The following is a 22,894-nucleotide window of genomic DNA, read 5'->3' on the forward strand; positions in this document are numbered from 1 at the left end:
CAAGCAATTCTGAAGAAAGGAAAAAGAAGGAAACTATTCCTTCATAATTTATAAAATTTTGAATTATGAGTTATCTGATAATAACAATATACAACTTTAACCTTCTATCTTACCCATCTATTTCAGGAGTTCTATCTATCTAGCTGGGTCTTACAGTAACAACCCAATTTCCTTAAGCAAAGAAAACAAGTAAGATCAGGGGTCTACATCTAACCCACTTAACAGTTTGGTCACATCATGTCCCTTTCACCACAGAAGCAACAAAAGACTAATTTGATGATGAAGATTGTTGAAATTTACATCTCAATCTCATTAAGTATAAGACAGAACAGTAAAAGGTATAGAATATAAAAAACTTACTTTTGAGTTGCTAACTAATCTAGAAGAGGTTTTCAACCAAGGGTGATTTTTGTCCCCAAGAAACATTTAGCAAACGTCTGGAGACGTTTTTGGTTGTTACAACTGGGAGGTGCTACTGGCAGCTAGTGGTCAGGGATACTGCTCAACATTCCACAATGCAATAAACAAGGACCCAACCCAAAATTTCAACAGTGTTAGAATGGAGAAACACTGGTGTTTGTTTTTTTTTTAAATGCTAGGGCATTAGAAAACTTGTGAAAATTCTGATTTCTAAGCAGAAAACAATTTTTAACTTTTGTAATTCCCGACCTAAAAACTAAGTAGGTGACAGTGATGAGAGAAAGTCAACATCCAAAGTTTCTTTTTTGTTTTTTAATTTCTAATTCTATCATATAAATAATTTGAAATAAAACAATCATAACATTAAGTGGTATACACTCTTTCAAAAAGGATATGCAATTGAATTCTCACTTTATAGAACGCGGAATAATGGACAGAGAAGACAACACAAGCTTAAAATCGCATTACCGGAGAATCCCATCTTCATGAGTTGAATTAGGTAGGACACCATCAGATGGACTGACAGGTAAATCAACATCTGGTTGTCCAACTTGAGCATACACGGGCTTTGGTTCTAAAAGAAAGAAAATTTAAAAACTGTGCAGGAATCGCTTTATTAAAAACTGGAATAATAAGGGGCGCCTGGGTGGCTCAGTGGGTTAAGCTGCTGCCTTTGGCTCGGGTCATGATTTCAGAGTCCTGGGATCGAGCCCCGCATCGGGCTCTCTGCTCAGCGGGGAGCCTGCTTCCTCCTCTCTCTCTGTCTGCCTCTCTGCCTGCTTGTGATCTCTCTGTCAAATAAATAAATAAAATCTTAAAAAAAAAAAAAAACTGGAATAATAATATAAGCACAACCAGGAAAATAGCAAACAACAAAAGCCCACAAAATATATACATAAAAATTCATCAGCAAAAAGCTCAGAAAACTTAATAAGGAACATACATACTATATATTTTAGAGTACAGAGTACAGTTATAAATTCTGATTTCTTTATAGCAAGTATGCATATTACATGGTTACCTGTGCCTTCCAAAGCTTCAGCTGTTAGGGTTTGAAAAAGTCTATGGTTGGGGTGTGAGGGGCAGGGAAAGGAGGAAGAGGAGGAAAAAGAGAAGAGAATCCCTACATCATTTCTCTAAGATTGTCAAAGCAGTCTTCTTCACTGTGGTAAAATTTGCTTTCAAATATCCACATTCTTGCTACTAAACAAGCAGAGTAAAAAGATTTGAGAGAAGGAACTGAGAGACAATAGAACCCAAATATCCCGGCCTTTCAAGGAAATGGATTTTGGAAACTTGCAGATTCTTATGTCTGGTTTCATATACATCTCTACAGTGTGTAACTTATTATAACTTATAGCATTTATGAAAACACCTTCAATAGGTAAAATAACTTAAAAAAATTTCTTAAGCCAATCTAATATTTCTCCTAAATAAGCAGTGCTAGAGAACAACTTTACTCACTGTGAATAGCTGTTAACTATGAATAATTTCTATCCAGGAAAATTTTTTAAAAATTCATGAAAGCCTACTGATCCATGCCAACCTCATACCCATAAGGAATATACTGGAAGTCAGATTCAGAAAAATTCAAACACAGTAGGAGACGCAATAGTAGTAACTGTAGAAATAACAATAATCAAAATCACTGAAGCATATTTAAGTCGTCTATAAATTCTGACAATTATTTTATTTAGTCTGATTGCAAATATTTTCTGAACGTAGTGTTTTGCTAGGCTTACCTGGGAGAGTGGGTGTTTGTTTCTCATTTCTCTCAACTACAACTTCTTCTACCGTTTTAGGAGTATGATCATCCACATGCTTCACAGGAGTTGAGACAGCCCCAGGTTTAGAAATTCTCTCTTCTTCTCTGCTCCGGAGACTGCACATTAGTAAAATTTTAAAAATTAGGGACACATAGATGATTGTAAATATCATTTGTAAGAGAACAGTCTAAGAACAGTCAAGCAACCTTTGAAAAACTATGACAAGGGATTTGCTCTAATAGCTATCAAAATACTATAAAAACCTAGTAATTAAAACTAGAGTGGTATTGTCACAGAAACGGAAAAACAGATCAAAGCAACAAAATAGAAAATAGATGAATCTATCCACAATAGTAAAATTTAATATGGAAGTGGCAGTTAAGAATTGTGAGAAAAGAACATGCTATTTATTTAATAAATGATGTTAGGATCAATGTCCACAATTTAAAAGATTAGATCTCTATGCATGTTAATGACAAAAATATGATTTCAGATGGAATTTAAGTCAAAAATATATGTTTTAAAAATCTGTATAATCAAAAATAGAGGACTGTTAAAGACTCAATGCACAAAAACCCTCATACACCAACAACAGTGACTGCATTAAAATTCAAGTAATTAAAAAATATATTTTTGGTTAAGCCAAATGAAATGGGATTTTTTGGTTCTAACAGGTGAATATAAGCAATTTCATATAGTTCAACTCAATGTAAGTAATGAGTTTAATACCTTAATGTTTCCATATTGACCAATTTATATATTGGCCTAGTAACACATGAAGAATTTGGTATTTAGAACATATAAGGAACTGTAAATCAGTTTAGAGGAGACAACTCAAGAGAAAAATGAGTATTAGGAAGAGACAATTCACCAAAAATATACATACACAGATAACAATAAACATGAAAGTATGTTCACCCTCACTACTAACTAGGAAAATGCACATTAAAATAACTTTTAATTGTCTTATCATTCATGAGAACTTTCACACGATAACATAAAACCTAAGGAAGGACATGGAGAAATAGATACTCATACAGGGATGGTAAATAAATGTAAACAAGTATAAGTACCTAAGGGCAAAATGGGAGTTACTTAGGCAAACACTCAAAAACCTGTAATTCCACTTCTAGGTTTATCCTAGAGAAACACATACATGTCCAAGAACGCATTTTTTTTCAAACTTTTTGTTATGGAAAATTCCAAATATGCACAGTAATGTAGAGAACAGTATCATAAAAATCTTGTGTAGTTAAAAAATTTTTCAATATTCTATCAGTGATTCAATCTGAGGCTAACAGTACCCTTAACACTTTGACAATGACAGGACAAACACAAAAAACATTTTAAATTATAAACAGAAGAAAAAATTCTAAATAAAAGGCCAGCTAAGGGAATACAGTAATGCATTAAAAGGTCATTTTACAATGATCACATCAGGGTTATTTCACAAGTACATGGCTGGCTTAACATTAGGAATCTATCACATAATTCATTATTACATCCAAATACTGTATGAAAAAAATACTGGTGAAACAGGAATGTAAAAAAAAAAATTCATCAGCCATTCCTAATAAAAATCACAAATAAAGCAAAAATACAATATAATTAGTTATGAGACTATTTTCGAAAACCAAGAGCTAAGACCATATTAAACAGGGAAATGCTGAATGTATTTACACTAAAGTCAGTAACAACACAGTGATACCTGCCAATACTAACTATGGTTATCTACCACTATTTTGAAGACTCAGATGATATGATCATGAGCTAGTAAGGCTTGAAATACTGGGGAGAATTTTAGTGAGTATAAAGAATAAGAAACAAATTACATAAAGAAAATTATAACTATGTTTTTTAAACTACATTTAAACTATGTTTTTAAGACTATGTTGAAAAAAAAAAAAAAATCAATGGATTTTCCTCAGTGTCCTCTATCATCCAGAAGAAAATGAAAGGGAAAAGTATGCCAGCAACAATAACATCAGAAACTGTAAAATGCCTGGAGAGAATCTATACAAACTTAGATTGGGGGAGATCTCCCCATATAAGTAAGATAAACATCCAGAAGCCATAAAGATGAAAACATTTCACTATTAAAAATGTCTAGTTGCAAAGGAAAAGATATTATAAAAACTTATATTTGCAACACACTCCCCAAAAGAGCTACTACTGACTGATGAAGAAATAAAAAAGAATAACGCAACAGACAAATGACCAACAGGCTGGGAAAGCAGCAGCACCAGATCCAAGATGGCAACCAGAAGGAGGCTGATGGAGCTTGAAGAAATCCGCAAACGTGGAATGAAAAACTTTCAGAACATCCAGGTTGATGAAGCTAATTTATTGACTTGGCAAGGGCTCACTGTTCCTGTCCACGCTCCATATGGTAAGGGGGACTTCAGAATCAAAATCAGTGTTCCAGCAGAGTACCCAATCAAACCACAAGAGATCACTTTTTTTTTTTTAAGATTTTATTTATTTATTTGACAGAGATCACAAGTAGCCAGAGAAGCAGGCAGAGAGAGAGGAGGAAGCAGGCTCCCTGCTAAGCAGAGAGCCAGATGCAGGGCTCGATCCCAGGACCCTGGGATCATGACCTGAGCCGAAGGCAGTCACATTTAAAACAAAGATCTATCACAACACTGAAGACAAGGGGCAGTCTGTCTGCCCAGTAATTAGTGCTAAAAACTGGAAGCCAGCAATTAAAACCCACTAAGTAATCCAGTCCCACATAGCACTGGTGAATGACCCCAGCCCGAGCACTCACTTCAGGCTCACCTACCTGAAGTATACTCTGGGAACGGTAAAAAATTCTGTGAGAATCCTGAAGAGTTTACAAAGAAAACGGGGAAAGTGACCTGTGGACTAAACTCTGCCACGATGGATTCCAGCGAGTGTGAGCAGAGACCCCAAGCCACACATTTAGACACCCCACAAAGCAGGACTCTGGAAAACGGACACGTGCCACCGCCTGGTGTTTGCTTGTGGCAGTTACTAACTTTCTAGAGTTTTCTTAATCAAAAGTGGTCTAGGTAACCTGTAAAGAAAGGATTAAAAATTTAAGATGTTCTTAAAAAAAAAAAAGAAAGAAAGAAAGAAGAAAAAGAAAAAAGGAAGGAAGGAAGGGAGGGAAAGGAAGGAAGAAGGAAGGAAGAAAGAAAGAAAGAAGCAACAGAAATGAACCTGGCAGTTCACTGAGGAAGCAACACTACCATCAATAATCTCATAAAAAGATGCGCAGCTCCACTAATCAGGAAACCATCAACTGGAAATAAACAGTTACCAATTTGCAACCATCAGATTGGTAAACATGGAATTCTGAGAAATAAGTGTAGTCTCAAACATTACTTTTGGAAATGATCGGCATTATTCACAAACATTTAAAAATAATACTCTTAAATGATGACTTCGGAAACAAAAAGAGCCAGTATATGAAATCATGGACAAAGATGCTTACACAACAATAGTGACCACACAGGCAAACACCTAGAATCAGAATTTCCATAATAGGTAAAGTTTCTCACCAAAAGAATAAGCTCAAAGGATGTTTACCCTGTACTGATAAGTAAAATCAGCTAGCTGGAAAATAATATGCAGAGTCTTAACTTTTTCAATTATTAAAAACATACATAGGACAACCGTCTCGCGTCCCCTACCTCCTCAGGAGCTTTGTACTATCTCGTCTTGCTAAGGCTCAATAAACCTTGTTTTGCTGCCCACCAAAACAAACAAACACACACACACAAACACACATAAATTAGTAAAATCACGCAGAGCTAACTCTACATATGATCCTTACTTTTATTTGTAAAAGTATGTGTAAGCACGGAGAAAGGCTTTTAATTCAAGAGCAGTGGGAAATGGGGTAAGGTGGAGGTGGCCTATTTTGTTCTAATAAGCATACGATGCTTTTATAATGGGAGACAAAAACATATTAAAATAAGTTACAATGAAAGAAAGCTATGTGTAAAAACATGAGAATAACTCTGAAACAAGATGTGAAGCACAAGCCGCAGAGTATCTCTGCTGTGACATCAAGAAGTGTCTCCAGAGCTCTACAGATACACCAGTGTGCACATGCCCACATGGAGAAAGACCCAGATGGGTATAACCAAACAGGCAACAGTGTTTTCCTGCAGAGGGAGAAGTAGATAAAAGAGAATCCAAGTGGAATTTGAGGTTTATCTATACTATTTGAATTTTTACAACAAAAATATGTACACATGACTTACTGAGTAAAGACTGAAATGTTTTAAAATATTTTAGAAAAACAATGTTCATCTTAAAATGTTTAGTATTTTTAAATAGAATTAAGTCTAACTTTAAACAAATAATTTGGTTCTATTAATACATATTATTAGCAGTCTCTTATCAAGAAAAAGTTTTTTCAGTTACTCTCCTGAAAAGAAAAACTAATGACGTACTATACGGTGACTAACACAACATTAAAAAACAAACAAAAAAAAAAACCAAAAAAAAAAAAAAAACCCACAAGGCATTTTTCATAGTTTCTATTTTCTAGTCACTTAACTTCTATGGGGGTATACTCTAGTTTTTTAAGTTATGTATATTAATATGAGCTGCATGTAGATAAACCAGTTTTTTAGGAAGTACTATAAAAGTCAAAGTATTTTCTAAATCAAACCAGAATGAACTATTTTTAAATCACAAAAGGTCAAAATATTTAGCCACTGCTTATATAATAAAATCTCAGGTACAATTAGTCCAAGAATAAATAAATACAATTAAGCTTTATCCCCACACTGCTCTAGGAACCTCAGAGTATAAAGGGTAGTACAAAACAGAAGACTCCCCTTATATTCTTTGCATTAAAAATACAAATATGAACATTTTAAAGAAAATGAGATTAAAGAATGCATAATTTTAATAGTTCTACAGATTTATTGCTCTGCAACAAGTAAACTTTAAATTGTTTTAAAAAGATGTAAAAACAAATAGTTACAATTGACTTTCTTTCTTATAACTTAAACTTCCTAAATTTAAAAATGACTGAAATTAATGATAACCACCATCTTGGTAACTTATAAGCATTTATAATACTCCAATGCAAACATCCTCTGTAATGATAACCAATAAGTTGTCATTTGTTGTGCAATAGGGCTCTTGCTCCATCACATAAAACTGCCAGTACTGTCGTCTTTGGTTAATTTTCATACCATATTGCCCAGCACCCCCCCCCCCGGAACAACTGTTATGACTGAAATAACATTTCAGGTGGATGGAACTCATATTATTCTATGAAATTTTCCATACAGTTAATATTTGGAGAATCACCTCTCTTTTTAGTGCATTTCTGTTATCTACCAAAAGATGGAGGCATTATTCAATAATACATGTAGATCGGGAGCAGTGCTGTTAACGGGATTATGAAGCAAGTCATCTATGTAACTGCAAATTTTCTGAAATCTGTATTAAATGAAATGAGGTAAAATCAGTGAATACATTTAACCCATTACATCCAAAATATTATTTGATTAGGTAATGAAATTATTAATGAGGTAATCTACATCTTTTTGTGTGTGCACAGTCATCAAAACCCAATGTGTTATATCACATTTAAAATTCAATTTGGACTGGCCACATTTCAAACACTCCGTAACCACACGTGGCTAGCTAGCAGCAATGATGTTGGGCAATACAGATCTACAGTTACAGTACAGGAATACAATAATCAGATTTTCCAAACATTTATAAAGTTCTATTATGAGCAAATGTGATCATTATGTCTACTGCAAGACAAAACCAAATCCAAACACACCAAATTAGTCTATAATCAGTGGTGCTTATCAAAAGAAACTGGCAAGGCTGTGACAATGAAAATACATTTTCCTCAAATCTTCCATATATGATTCTACCCAACTGGCTCTGAAACAGTATCTAAGTTTTACCCAAAAACAAACAAACAAAAAACAAAAACTTTTTACTATTAAGAGGAAGGCTGACTTTATACAAAAATCACATCTGTCCTGAGTCAGACGCATGTTTATCTACATACTCTGGCTCCAAGTAGCTGAGACGGACATTTAAGACATTCTCAAAGACCTAAAGATCCTCTTAAGGGCATTACTGTTTTTCCCCAGGACGGGAGGAGACAGCGTTTATTTTCCAGAGTTCTCATTTGTACATCAATCTTACGGCAGTGATCCATTTACCCAGAAGCTCTGGGCTGGTTAAAAACTCTGTGGGAGACAGTTATTAAGAGATGGGGTGGAACACAGTCTCTGAAGAGTTTTTACAGTTCACATAAAGGGACTCATTGTAAACAGCCTTCTTTAAGCCTTACCCAGTCAACCGTGTAAACTGGGTAGCAGAGTAACATACTCTCTCATCAGATCAGCAAGGAGTAACAAGTAGTTATAAGTGAAAAACTTCGGGTATAAGTAAAATCACAAGTGTTTGGGCCTATAGGTAGAGGGCAGGTGGCTTGGTCCGGGGCTCTCCCTCTGGGTTCTAGTGTGTGTTCCTTCAGCAGGCTCTCACAGCACAAAGCAGTCAGCAGTCTTTCCCTAGGATGCTTTCGCAGGAGAAGGTCTCTAACAAGACACTTGCCCAGGAAACTCCTTTTTTCAAGCACACTAGAGGAAAAATTCTTGCACATTCTTCTGGTGACACACCACAGTCAAATTCTCCGCCATTCAGTGAAGCCTGCATGGTGTGCCTTTCCCAACATGGCTGGCTCTGAGCCCCAGGGATGCGTAGGGGGAGCTTTGGCATTCCAACACAGCACCAAGGGGAGCAGGTGTTCATATACCTGATTCTCATATTCTTTAGAGTTCCCTTCACTTCTTACTAGCTAATCCTGTTACACCAATCTGCTTATATTTAATCTCTTTACATTAAACTTGCTGGGTTCACTCCCCATTCCACTTTCTGTCTTGACTGGACCCTGTTTGACAAAACATGCTAGACTGCCCGTTCTTCATGCAGCTTTCTTTCAGGCTTCTAGCTCTCAAACATCTTCTCAACTGACTGGTCAGTAATGCCTTATTTTAAAAATGGTCCTAATATAGGAAATAAACTTGAGGCTTAACATTCACTCCACTAAAACATCCTTTTATAAAACCAACTTCAAATTCCTATTGCATGGTAAATGACTTAAACAGGCTTATACTTTCTTTTCAGAAACTCATTTGTTGCATAAAGGGAGGCAAGACCTATAGAACCTAGGATGAAAACAAAAACTAGATGCTTATTCCTTTAAAGGCTACTGGACTATCTCAGCCATAATTAACAATAAAGATATGTTTAGAAATCAACTTAACCATATCCCACAGATTTTCTCCAGTAACAGAAGAGTTCAGCTGGGAGGGCTAGAAGACATGAAAAAGAAAAACGAGGGGCGCCTGGGTGGCTCAGTGGGTTAAAGCCTCTGCCTTTGGCTCAGGTCATGATCCCAGGGTCCTGGGATCAGGCCCCACATCGGGCTCTCTGCTCAGCGGGGAGCCCTCTGCCTGCCTCTTTGCCTATTTGTGATCTCTGTCAAATAAATAAAATTTAAAAAAAAAAAAGAAAGAAAAACTAAAGGCACACTCAAGTCTGACTATTTAGAATGTTGTGCCCATTGCTCAATCTTCTAAACTTTATATGGAAACAAAATGATATTTATACATTGTAGTTTCTCCTTAACAGCAATAAAATATTAATGATCTCTTTCTGCATGGCATATACAGAATTCTAGGGATGACAAAGGGAGAGAGATGCAGAGATTCTAAGCTGATACTTGGGCACAGAAATGAAGGGTGGTATGCTGAGAAAGTAAGGAAATAATTATACTTATTTTGCATATTTACAAGCTAATTTCCCACAGTTTAAGTTTATTCTTTACATACTGTAATCTACTGTCTGGACATACATATGTGTGTGTGTATATGTTTTTGAAAAAATTTGAGTATCTATACTGCTTATTATGACAAATGACTTTCAGGTGATAACCCAGATACAGGCTTTTATGATCCTTATCATTTCGTATAGAGTTTCTCATCTTACATGTTCATTTATGATGGTGATGATGATAATGATTTAGAAGGAAAACATATCTGTTGTTCAAATTGATTTTTGTAGAAATGCACAATTTTTAATAATGAGGAGTAAGGAAGACCTTTTTTTAATTTAAAGATAGCATCGTTAAGCCTTCATCAGTGGTATAATGATTATCAGGTACTTGGGCTAATATTTGGAGTCAATGATCTTTTTATTTTTTTTAAAGATTTATCTTAGAGAGAATCCCAAGCAGACTCCCCAATGAGCACGGAGCCCAACGTGGGGATCGATCCCACGATCCTGAGATCATGACCCAACCAAAACGAAGAATCAAGATGCTCAACTGACTGACTCACGTAGGTACTCTTTCAGTAAAACAATCATCTGATTGAGTGGTACATTTGGTTGATTTTACAAGAGAACAGTACAACACTCATTTTTTAATGAAGAGCCTCAAAAGGACAAAAGAAGATTGTTCTACATTATTTAAATCTGGAAGTAAGAGTTTTCATTATTTGCTGTTTTTAACACATATTACCAGTCCATTTTTTAAATATCTTATTTTATGTTTTATATTGTACTTGTGTAAGAGCTGATGAATTAAATAAAATTCATACTTTTACTTTGTAAACTGTGGCTCTAAAGTATAATATTTAAGCCTGCTTTTCTACCTTTAGATCCATAAACTCCCGTTAAGAGTTAAAACTGACCAGCATTCATTGACACACATTCTTACACTTGGGCTTCTAGTTAATTACTAGAGAAATGCACCAAGGAAGGTCTTTCCTCGGCCTGGCTTCTTAGAAAGCATATCAAAGACAAAGCCTCAGCTTGGAATTTTAACCTGGTAACCTAAAATTCCCAAAGACTGAAAACAATTTGGTTCTTAATCTAAGTAACAAAAGTTCAGGGTAGGTCATCAGTATTCCACTCATTTTGAAATGTTAGGCAAAGAAAATTATCCCCCAAAAAACCCAATTCAAGTAATAAACAACCTTTTAAAAAACTTTCATATTTTTCCTACTGAAATAACTTTTTCCAAAACAAAAGAAAAAACTTCTTAGAACTGTAATCACTCTCTCCTTTGCTCTTGTGATCCATCCACACAGGTCATCTTGCTGTTACTCTAAGAAGTTGGGAAATGGCACGTGCTATTCTTATTCTGTAATAATCTTCAATCGGGAGAGCTCTTTCTTACTCATTTCAAGATGAGGTCACTTTAGAGAAGCCTTTTCTGATCATGTTATCTAATACTGTTCCCTCCATCTTCACTATCAAACTATACCATGATTTTCTTTACAGTACTTATTACTAAAGGAAATTACTTTTCATATTTCAAAGTTACTTATCTGCTTTCTTCACCTGGCTATAAGCCCTAAAGTTCGAGGACAGCATGGATCTTGCCTGGACTGTTCAGGGCATATATTTATAACTATATATTGATAACATACATGATATCAATAAATAGTTTAGTAAGAATTAGCAAGATAATATCAAAATCACTGGTTAAAAAAAAAATCTTTGAATCTTCACTGTAAAGTGTTCACTGCGCTGCATCAACTCACAACCAACTGCCTTAGTCTGACTGGAAGGCAGAAGGAGCCAAGAGGAGGAAGTCATTAATCCATTAATTATTTTCACTGAGACACTTTAAGACACTTTAAGAATCATATCTTTCTACCTGGCCCTTTTTTTCACAGATGAAGGAGAAACCAAAAACAAACCAACAAACCAACATGAGGGACTGCATAGTCTGAAAAAGCAGCACCTACACCAAGTTAATTACCAACATTATTACATGTAAATCTTGTTCTGAATAAATCATCTATCTGTTAAATAGGAGGTGAATAAAAGCTTTACTTAAGACAAAAAACTAAAACCAAAATCAGAAAACAAAATCTGAAATTCACCAGAAGATGGGCACTTCTCCACATTTTAAAAGAGTAAAAAGAAATATCCAACTGATACATATAAATGTCCCAATAATTTTTAGCCTATTGGCAAAGTTCCAGAGAGAACCAAGCAATAGCTAACAGATACTATATATACTAGAATTAAAGAATATTTATAGCTTTCTAATATCTAAAAAAATAATTATGGAAGGTAACAAAAATCATAAAGTGTGTAAGTAAAAATAATGATCTTTAGTTTAAAAGCCAAGACTTCTCTAAGGCATTTAAGCAGATACATTATATGCCCTATATGCATAAGTATTTGGATTTACCTGGCACTCCTGGAAAAAAGATCATGAGCTTAAATTCAACTTTGTATAGTAAAAGGCTGATAGTAAAAGGTGGACCATATAGATAAATAGTTTTCATTCCAAATATATCAGCTTAACTGGGCTCAACACGTACATTCAGTCTAGAAATTCAATTTTACCATGATGCATTTACTGTATCATAAACGGTATCAATACTGAAACCACTAACTTCAGAACTTAGTGTAAGCATTTTCTCTCAGGAGAAACAAACAATGAATAAAGAGAATATTTAAAAATGTTACAAAGTTTCAAACTTCTTAAAACCCTGCTTTCAAGTGCTTTTATTAAAAGCAACCATTTTTATTAAAGATACGCTAAATATAAATTAAACCTTTTCTATTTGTTAAAATACATTCCCTAAAAACTTCGGACAACAACTTAGGCCTTAAATAAACTTTGTCAGTTTATGGAATGCCTGAGTGTAAGTAATACCAAACATAATCTTTACAATCCAAATTCAACATTAGCTTAGTTTGAGCTTTTACCACAATAGAGTTTTTTCAGAACTGCAGCTGCTTTTATGATAATCAGTAGCACCACAGTCACCTTTATTGTAACAGTTCATAGGACAGAACAAAAAAGGTAAACATATGCTGTTACAAAGGAGGAAAAGTCATAAAACAGATCTGTTAAATTGAATGTTACACAGTAGGGAGAGTAAACTATAACCCAGCAGAAGCTTAGAACACAGCCTGCAAATCAAATACTCTCTACATGTGCAGGGATCACGCCGAGATCAGTGAAAAGAATCTTCTCGGTGAAAGCTACTTGGTAATCACCATGCAACAGTGCCACCAGCTGTGGACTCTCTCAGTATCCAAGTTTTGGCCCAGAGTGGGCTCTGAAACATTACTGAATAAAATACAAAACAAACCTGGCAACAAACATCAAGGTATAAGGTGTAAGAAAGGTATAAGAAAATGAGTCAAAATCTCTCCATACGTATATTGTTTTTTAGTTTAAAAACAAGACTATTTTAACATTCTAGACCAGGGCCTGGCAAACTTTTTCCTTATATGGCTCTTTGAGCCTTAGTCTCTGTTGCAACTTCCCAATTATGCCATTAAAGGATGGGTTCCAATAAAACTTTATTTGCAAAATCAGGCAGTGGGCTGTATTTGGCCCACAGGTTGTAGTCTGCCAAACCTTGTTCTAGACAATAGTGAAGATACACTGCTCACCTAATTATAATGAATTAATAAGCTAATGTGTTTTTCTCAAGCAGTCTGTCCATGTAATGTTTGCTTTCTCAGGAAAGAACATCATGTAGAAGAATGTAAGTAGGTCATAACAATGATGGAATGCTGTACAGGACCCATGGTGTTTCTTAATACCAGGATTTTACTCTTAACGTCTAAATTGTTTCTCAACATGGGATAATCCTCTACAACTGCACAGTTATTTGGACTTTAACATGAACTTTAGGGGAAGAAATAAAACCTTTAAGTAACTGGTACTAATGTATATCTTGCCTATGGCCAGGTCACAGAGTTCTCAGGAATTAAATTTTCAGCACAAATATCTGGAAATAATCTGAAGACTCTGGGTCTTCTGCAGTTGAAGTATTCTCTTTTCTTTAGTATATGCTACATGTTCTAACCATATTCCTAAATCTGGTAGTGCAGAGAAGAGAATAATACCAGGAACTTTAAAAAAAAAACAAAAAACCCACTATTCCTTGCCTCTATCTGAGAACAGGGCCCAGGATTCCGCATTTTTAAAAGGTCTCATTTAACTGGTGTTACCCATAAGAATACCTGAGGTTCCCAATTAAAACATCCCAACTGTAATATAAAAAATCTTTTCCTAAAAATCCCTCAACTTTTAAGTTACAGATGCCAAGTGTGAATGAACTCTAAAATGAAAAAAGTAGGCATCAAAAAAAACTTTCTAAAATTTCGAATTTGCTCACAATAAAAACTAACGGTCAAAATTTGGATTTTTTTTTAAAAGGAAAATCATGTCCAAATTGTTTGATACCAGCATGGTTTCTGGGTGAGAGAAATGTGTTAAAATTATAGCTGCTCCCATGAATCATCCAAGGGTGTTAGTTATATCACTGTGTATGTGTTGTGGCAGCAATCCTTTTCTAGGTAACATCTATGCTGTGTCAGGAAGATTTTTAGAACTAACATATTAACTTGTAGCAGTTAGAAATAATAATCAGCTATAAGATAAACCAGGACTGGCTTGTGACAATACTATTAATATTCCTTTTTAAAAAATCATTACAACCTTAAAATAAAGATCAGAGTTAATATAATTTACAAACCTAAAATTGAAATTTAGAAAGTATCAGCTTCACAAATTTCTAAAACCAACAGTGCACAACCATATTACTATGGCTTTTGACAATCTTTTAAAGGCTTTCTTCTGGCCAGATACTCTTCCATTCTCTGTTTCCTTCTTTCTTGCCTCCTCACCTTCCTTAAGGAATGCACTCCCCAATGCACTTGGCCTCTCCAAACTTCAGTGACATCTATGGCTTGAGCTAACACCTCCATGCAAGTTAAGTCCCGAATAACTATTTCTAATCCTAAACTGTTCCAATCAAGTTTTCAAGTGCCTCCTGAAGATCTCCATATGAATTATTATTAAAAACAACAAATCAATTGGGTAGCCTACAGAGCCCTGGGAATGTCCACAAATTTTATGTAAAATGTTACATATATGTGTACATGTGCCCTTTTCTAGAGACAAGGGCCATAATTTTCAGTTTCTCAAATGTATATGCAATCCCAAAGACCATATAAACTCAGATAAGTCATATACTACTGGCATACCAGACCCCTTGGGATAAATACCAGAGAGTGTATTTATTTTTATTAGATTTTTTTTTAATTGTGTTATGTTAGTCACCATAAAATACATCATTAGTTTTCAGAGCAGTGTTCCAAGATTCATTGTTTACACACAATACCCAGTGTATTTTTAAAAGGGAAAACAAAGTCTAGATTAAACTGTCTAGATAAGAACTACTGGTATAGTTAACTTTCCCAAGCAATAGATTCTATAAGCTAGCTAGCATCTTCTAATGCTGTGGATCAGCAAATTCCAGCTTAAGGCGAACTGTTTTTATAAAAAGTTTTATTGGAACACGACCCTGCCAGTTCATTTACATACTGTCTACAGTTACACTTCTGTGCTACAAAGACAGAGTACTGACAAGAAGCTGTGTAGCTTGCATACCTAAAATATTTACTCTTTCATTCTTTAAGAAGTTTCAGTGACCTCTGGTTTTCTAGATAATCCCTAAATTGATTTTTAAAATCCAAAAAAACCCACAAAAAACCCTACCTAAACTTGGTAATCAAAAGAAAATCTATTTTCTAGTTTTATTTGTAAGCAATACCAGAAACATGTATCAAGCACACATAACTATATTAATGATAGAGTGTGATTTACCTGCCACTGCTGGGCTGCTGTGGAGAGTGTCTGGAATGATCAGAAGGCTCTGACCGTTGGTCAGGTGATCGTGACCGGCTGTGGCGGGGAGGTCTGTCATGTGATCGACCAGAATGATCTGATGCCAGTGACTGAATTTCTGAAATGTCTGTTAGGTAAAAGGGTGCTATTTATTTTCCCATAAAATGATTATAGTAAATGTAAGGTACTCCAGGGATAATAGATATAAGCTACTAAATATAATTTCATATAAAACTGATGTTTTAAGCATTAACTTCATCAACCACCGATAAAAATGGTGAGCTGCCTACAGAAAATACATAGTGACAACATCAATGGACCTTGAAGGCATAGGCTAAGCGAAGTAAGTCAGAGAAAGACAAAACAAAACAAAACAACCACAAAAAAACCACAAACCCACACAACCACCAAACTGACAGAAAAAGAGTTCAGATTTGTGGTTACCCGGAGAGTTGGGGGAGGGGCATACGGGGAATTAGAGGAAGATGTAAACTTTCAGTTACAAAATAAATGAGCACCAAGGATGTAATGTACAACATAATGACTACAGCTAACAGTGCTGTATGGTATATATAAAGCTATTAAAGAGACTAAATCCTAAGAGTTCTCATCACAAGGCGAACTTTTTTTGTAATTTTATCTATAGGAGTTAACCAAACATATTATGGTATTGTTTCATGATATACATAAATCAAACCATTATGCTATGCACCTTAAACTTCCACACTGATATATGCGGATTTTCTCAATAAAACTGGAAAGTAACTAAAAGTAAACCCTCTACCCCCAATATATAGATTTGTAATTCTTAGATTTTGAAGGTGTCTGGCTTGTACAAAAGTATTTCACTCAAACACATCAAATCTTCCTACTACTTCATTAGGTCACTTAAAGGGGCTCTGCAAACAGAACTGTACTCACCGTCTCTCTCAGAGGCATTAGCAGAGTGGATACTGTCAGAAAGATCAGGGACGTTCAATAGGGTAGCGCGTTCATCCCTCTGAACTACCATTTTTAACTTGCCTTTAGACCTTTCTATCAATGTCTTTGCATCTGTCAGTGACATATTTTCTGTCACAGTACCATTTATCTGCAACGGAAAAGAAACCAGGTTGAAAATAAATGAAAAAAAATACAAATGTTAACTTAATGTTATGGAACAAGAATATTTAAATTATCCTTGGCTTGCTGTAAGAAGCAAAATATTCCCTTTATACTTTCCTGTATTATCGAAGTACTCTTCTTCCCCGAAATAATAAAATTTTAATACGCTGTTGCTTTGTCAGAAAACCCAAATTAGTATCACCAAGCCTGTCACATTCTATTACTTATAAGCAAACTAACAAACATTTTAATAATATTTAGTTATCAAAACACTTATTATGTAAGACTAGATGTATCTACCTACAAAGTAGCTCCTAAAAAGTGAATGATATTCATTTGTAGCGATTAATTTGCCCAGGATGACTCCATGACTAAAGAAAGACATCAGTGTTGACATGTAATAACAGACCAACAATTTTTGTCCACTAAAAATGGCAAACCATCCAGTGTCCCAAACATTAGTTTTTAATTTTTTTTTTGGAAAAATTGCTTTGAACATTAGCAGAGGCTATATGGTTACACTAGAATTTGTCTTCTATTTCAATTCCTTAAAATGTAAGAACAGGACTATACCTTTAATACAACATCGCCTTCTTGAATATTGCCATCTCTTGCTGCCAAACTATCTTGTGAAATTTCCTTTACAAATATATGGCTGGCCAATCGAAGACCATATTCTGAAAGAATACATTTAAATGTCTTTAGTGTAAAATGCTACGAGACTTAAATAGAGTTTAAAAGCATAAGAGTAATCACCACATTGAGTTTTTAAGTACAATCAATAATAAGAAATTATTCCTAGCTACCCTGCAAAGAGGACATATCTTCTAATCATCAAAAGTGTGCAAATCAACATGAAAGCAAAGGAAGTTATGGGATTCCAGCAAAAGACTGACAGACCTTATTCCATTTTACTCAGAGAAAAAAGCCCTGAAGAACAGACCATTTCTTTCTATGTTGTAATAAAACACTAGCTTCTCAGAAGGTTTAATGAATACAATTCTAAAAAGTGAACTGCCTGAGGTTGGAAAAACTCTGGAGAGGTTGGCAATTTTATTGATGACTTGTGTTACCAAGCATACACTGTTTTTGTTTTCTCCAATTTCCTAGAGCGAAAGTATTTCCAATCCTACAAACCTCTAACACTGGAGAGGCATATGCAGAGCATTAGGACATAAACTCTGTATTAGTGCAAAGGCTTCAACTAGCTGAGCAAATACAGGAAGGAGTTATAAATGCCAGTCCTTTCCTTTTAACATCAAGTATCCAAAAGTAAGGCAACATTAATTCTATCTGTGGGTGAGGAAATGGTCGGAGTTGCGGAAGGTACCAGAGTGTCCAGAACACTGTCCCGGGACCTGCAAAACTGTAGAATTCTGTTTGTAAACTACAACAATGACAACAACATAACAACAACAGGAAAAGCACTGCTCCTGGTTTTCTCAGGAGAGAGAAAAGGACTGTGTCGTTCTGCATTAAGGAAGCGGGGGGGGGGGGGGGGGGCAAAACAAAAGATCTTGGGGTTTTTGTTTTTAATATGGGATGGGTAGCAGGTCGGCTAACTCAAGCTTCTATAAGTTACATCAGAGTTACAGCTTAACTTAAGGCAAATACACAAAGAGCGCTCACAAGCAAGAAAATCAGGGTAAAAAAAATAAAATGACTTTTGAGGGGATCTAGGCAGGCAAGTATATGTGTTTAATAAATGGTTGTTATACCACAAAAGAATACAGTATTGATGACAAACTTCTCCTTATTTAAGATTAAAAAGTTACGGGGCACCTGGGTGGCTCAGTCAGTTAAGCATTTGCCTTCAACTCAGGTCATGATCCCAGGGCGTGGATGTAGCCCTGTGTCAGGCTTTCTGCTCAGTGGGGAGCCTGCTTCTCCCTCTCCCTCTGCTCCTACCCAACTCCATGGGCTCTTTCTCACTCTCAAAAAACTGAAAAAAAAAAAAAAAAAAAAAAATAAAAAAAAAAAAAAAAAAGATTAAAAAGTTATAAATGACCAATAAAGAGATGACTTCAAAATAATCCTCATATATTCATTTATATTCATTTACTCCAAGTGTTTCCTTAGGTAAATATTAACTATGTGCCAGGCATTGTGGATAAAAAAGCAGCAAATGAGAGATAGTCCCTGCACTCTCTGGCAACTTCCACACACAGTAGGGGCAAATATAAGTGTGAGAGAAGGACAGATAAAGGCAATACAGGGTTTCGTGTCCGGTATGGAGTCCGAGAAGGCTTCCCTAAAGAAGAAATACTAAAGTGGAAATACTACTGAACCAGAAGGATGAGAGTGTACGTGTGTGATTATGTGGGGTGGGGGTAGGTGGTGGGCAGTGGTAGGTAGGGTGGTTAAAAATAAATGCATCTCTGTGAAAGTGTCTGTAGAACTGACTGGAAGGGATCCAGAGGTCAGTTTTTGAGACTTATTAAGTTCACTTAAGAGGGTTGTTCACCAGACCAAAAAAATAATAATAATAACTATTAGAGAATATGAGTTAACTACTATTATCATGTAAATGACGGCTGTGATAAACTTGACTGTGATCATTTTATGATGTATATGTATATCAAACCATCAAGTTTGTATCTTAAATGTATAAAATTTTATGTATTTACATACAATGTTAATTACATCTCAATACAGCTGAAAGAAAAAAGATTATGGTAGTTTGGATAAGGGTGCTGGCGATGGAGAAAGGCAGTAGTGGGATGGTTATTTAAGAGCGGTATTTAGGGGACGCCTGGGTGGCTCAGTTGGTTAAGCGTCTGCCTTCGGCTCAGGTCATGATCCCAGCGTCCTGGGATCAAGTACCGCACTGGGCTCCTTGCTCAGCAGGGAGCCTGCTTCTCCTTCTGCCTCTGCTGCCACTCTGCCTGCCTGTGCTCTCTCTCTCTCTGACAAAAAAAAAAAAAAAAAGGAAAAAAAAAAGTGGTATTTAGGGGTGCCTGGGTGGCTCAGTGGGTTAAGCCGCTGCCTTTGGCTCAGGTCATGATCTCAGGGTCCTGGGATCAAGTCCCGCATCTGGCTTTCTGCTCAGCGGGAGCCTGCTTCCCCCCGCCCCCCTCTGCCTGCCTGTATGCCTACTTGTGATCTCTCTGTCAAATAAATAAATAAAATCTTAAAAACAAAAATAAGTGGTATTTAGAAAGTTAGCATGTATTAAGTGGGTACAGGAAGTGAGGAAAAGAGAGATGTTAAGGATAACTACCATGTTATCCAAAACTGGCATGAGAAACCAGGTAGATGGAAATATATTGAACCAGTGACCTCATAAGAAACACAAAATTTTGAGGAAGATGTGAGTTTCTTTCAAGATATACTGAGTTTAAGGAAGCTGAGCTACATGAAACACCGAAGTGAGTATGCCTGAGGGTCAGCTGGCTCACGAAAGTACAGCCGGAGAAATAAGTTTTGCCATCAGCAGCAGATAACTGCGCCAATAGGTAGATGAGACCACCTGAAGAGGTTATGTTGAAGAAAAAAGAGACTCTGGAAGAGAAATCTACCTAAGATTAGAGGGTAGGATGAGGAGAAGGAAGTTGAAAGGATACAAAAAGGGGGTGGGAGACCCAGAAGGACACAGTATTATCATTCTCTTGAAGCCGAGAGAAGACATTATTTCAAAATAGAGGAACTCGAGCTTGTTTCAGCAGCACATATATAAAATACAGGAAGTGCAAAATGCAAAATGGTACTGAAAAGGTAAGTAAAACAAAGACTGAAAATTTCTATTGAATTAGTGTGCATGATTTGGGGAGCAAGGTGAAACAGATATCAGGCCAGAGAGGGTTGGAAAATGACCACAGCAGGAGTAGACAGTTTGAGAAGTCCGCTACAGAATAAGGTGGGGAGCAAGAACTAGAAAAAGGTCCGTCAGATGCTGGTAGAGCAGATCAAGTGAGCCCACATGATACTCTTAGTACAACACCTTTTTACCAAAATGGTCAGCCACAGATGATCATTTGAGAGACATGTCCACAGCAGAAGGATACCACAATCAGACTCATTCTTATGAAATCTGATTCAGGGGAGCCAGCTGGCTTTAGTTTCAAAAATGTTAAAGATGTCCTGCATTACAGAATCCCCCTACCAGGGGGATCCTTCTTCTTAATGTCTTCATTTAAAAAGTATTCTGCCCCTCCACACATCCCCCACCTCCACCAAGTCCAAAATTTCTTCCTATGGTTATGCTACTACTGATCCTAACAGCCAGGTAAACACTGATTTTGAGCTTGGTGATGGTATGAAATTTATTAGCATAATTTGTATTTGGCTATCCTAATCAAAAGAAATCCAAAATCCAACTACTGAACCATTTATTTGAAGGACTATCTGCTACAACAAAATAATTCAAGAGAAAAGTGATGATCCCTGAAGTCTGCTAAACGGGACATGACTTACGGCAACAGGACATAACAATGAAGATAACAAAAGACAACAAAAGCAAGGATAGGAAGGGATGGCAATTTTACTTCTTACCAAAATTAATGTTAACATTTTCATGTGAAAATGGTAAGTGAGTTAGTAGAGAATACCTTCATTTTTCCGGGATTTCACCAACGTGACCTTGGTGGGTTTGGCAGGTTGACTGGAGGCCACAGATCGCCTATCAGACCGTGGGGACAAACTCCTCTCTCTGCTTGCACTTCTATCCCTTGCCCAACTCTTCTCACTCCTTCTACTGACCAGACCGCCACGGCTGCTTCTTGGGTCATGGACTTCCTCATCGTAACTATCTTCTTCATTCTCAGATACCGGTTCAGGATCAGGACGACTAACTGGTATCTGAACTTTCTTCTTCCTCCGAATGGTCTACAAATAAAGTTTACCAAAAAAGCTTACTGATTTCCATATATACTTTCATTTCTAAGAGAAAGGAAAATTATAGTTTTCTGGTCCCATATCAATTAAACTAATTATGAATCAGAGAGACACAATATACAACAAATTACTATTTCCATAATGGATCTGTTTTCTGCTCTCTTGACAAACAGATCTGGTTAAGAACCAAATTTGAAATAGTGAGCCAAATGAAGTCCTTAGTTACTTAATTCAGAAAGATTTTCTAGGTGTCATAATCACCAGATTAAAAAAGAACTAATAACTGTTGGTGGTTGGAATGAAGGGTGGAGCACTGTACTCTAATACCATCAAATATACTGTAGTTGCTACCAAGCAAATTTGTAAGCCCGACTTGACTCCTTTAGATTTTCAGAATCCATCAATATCAAGGCCCACAACTGTCTTACTGAAACTCTTAACAGAGAAATTTACTGTACTTCCACACTAATATTCAACTAAGTTGGAGCTAATAACTCTATTATACTTCACCAATACAAACTGCTTTCAGTTTCTGTATCTCTCCAATTTGTAATTTCTCATCTTGGTATAAATCCCTTCTTCTGGCTTTCTTTCCTCAATGACTCTGATAAATGGTTCAATTTTCCCTGTTCATTTATTTCCTTCACTTTCTGTAGGTTCAAGATCTTCAAGCATTACCTGATGGAGTGGCCTCTTAATCCCTGGACTGTGTGCAACTCACCTTCTCACCCTGATATACCCAGGATCTCATCAGATATCTGTAAGATCTTCTTGGGTTAACATTCCTTGTCTTCTACTTTTGATGCTTTCATCTACTGAAACTTTTCTATTGCCATCTTCTTTTGGACTCCTTTCTCTCCTATTCTCCCAGTCCACTAATTCCTTCCTGGTTTCACCTGCCTTGCTCTCAAGTTTTCATGGAATGTCATGCTGTGATATTTAAAGGACTTTCTCTTGACCTCTCAATCACCTGCTATGACAAACTCCAGTCCTGTATTACCTTTACCTTCAGATGGCTGTTTTTCCACACTTTGCTGAGTAGGTCCTCCATAAATTCATTTTATTTGACAGAATTCTT

At 36.0% G+C, this 22,894-nt stretch overlaps 1 protein-coding gene and 1 pseudogene across 6 annotated transcripts in view; one reads left to right on the plus strand and one right to left on the minus strand.

Annotated features, from left to right (window-relative positions):
* Positions 1–22,894, minus strand: part of LOC111152592 (tight junction protein 1) — a 250,919-nt gene that overhangs the window by 34,338 nt on the left and 193,687 nt on the right. For all 6 annotated transcript variants that reach the window (XM_022511098.1, XM_022511100.1, XM_022511099.1 and 3 more), the window contains 6 exons: positions 21,531–21,807; positions 17,557–17,660; positions 16,801–16,969; positions 15,859–16,006; positions 2,163–2,302; positions 889–994 (listed from right to left, as the gene is read on the minus strand). In XM_022511098.1, coding sequence (XP_022366806.1) covers positions 889–994; positions 2,163–2,302; positions 15,859–16,006; positions 16,801–16,969; positions 17,557–17,660; positions 21,531–21,807 — 944 coding nt within the window. The remainder of the gene's footprint in view (positions 1–888; positions 995–2,162; positions 2,303–15,858; positions 16,007–16,800; positions 16,970–17,556; positions 17,661–21,530; positions 21,808–22,894) is intronic.
* On the plus strand, positions 4,440–5,195 carry LOC111152697 (annotated as a pseudogene).

Source organism: Enhydra lutris, unplaced genomic scaffold, assembly GCF_002288905.1.
Source record: "Enhydra lutris kenyoni isolate GAN:26980312 unplaced genomic scaffold, ASM228890v2 scaffoldscaffold29, whole genome shotgun sequence".
Classification (NCBI taxonomy): domain Eukaryota; kingdom Metazoa; phylum Chordata; class Mammalia; order Carnivora; family Mustelidae; genus Enhydra; species Enhydra lutris.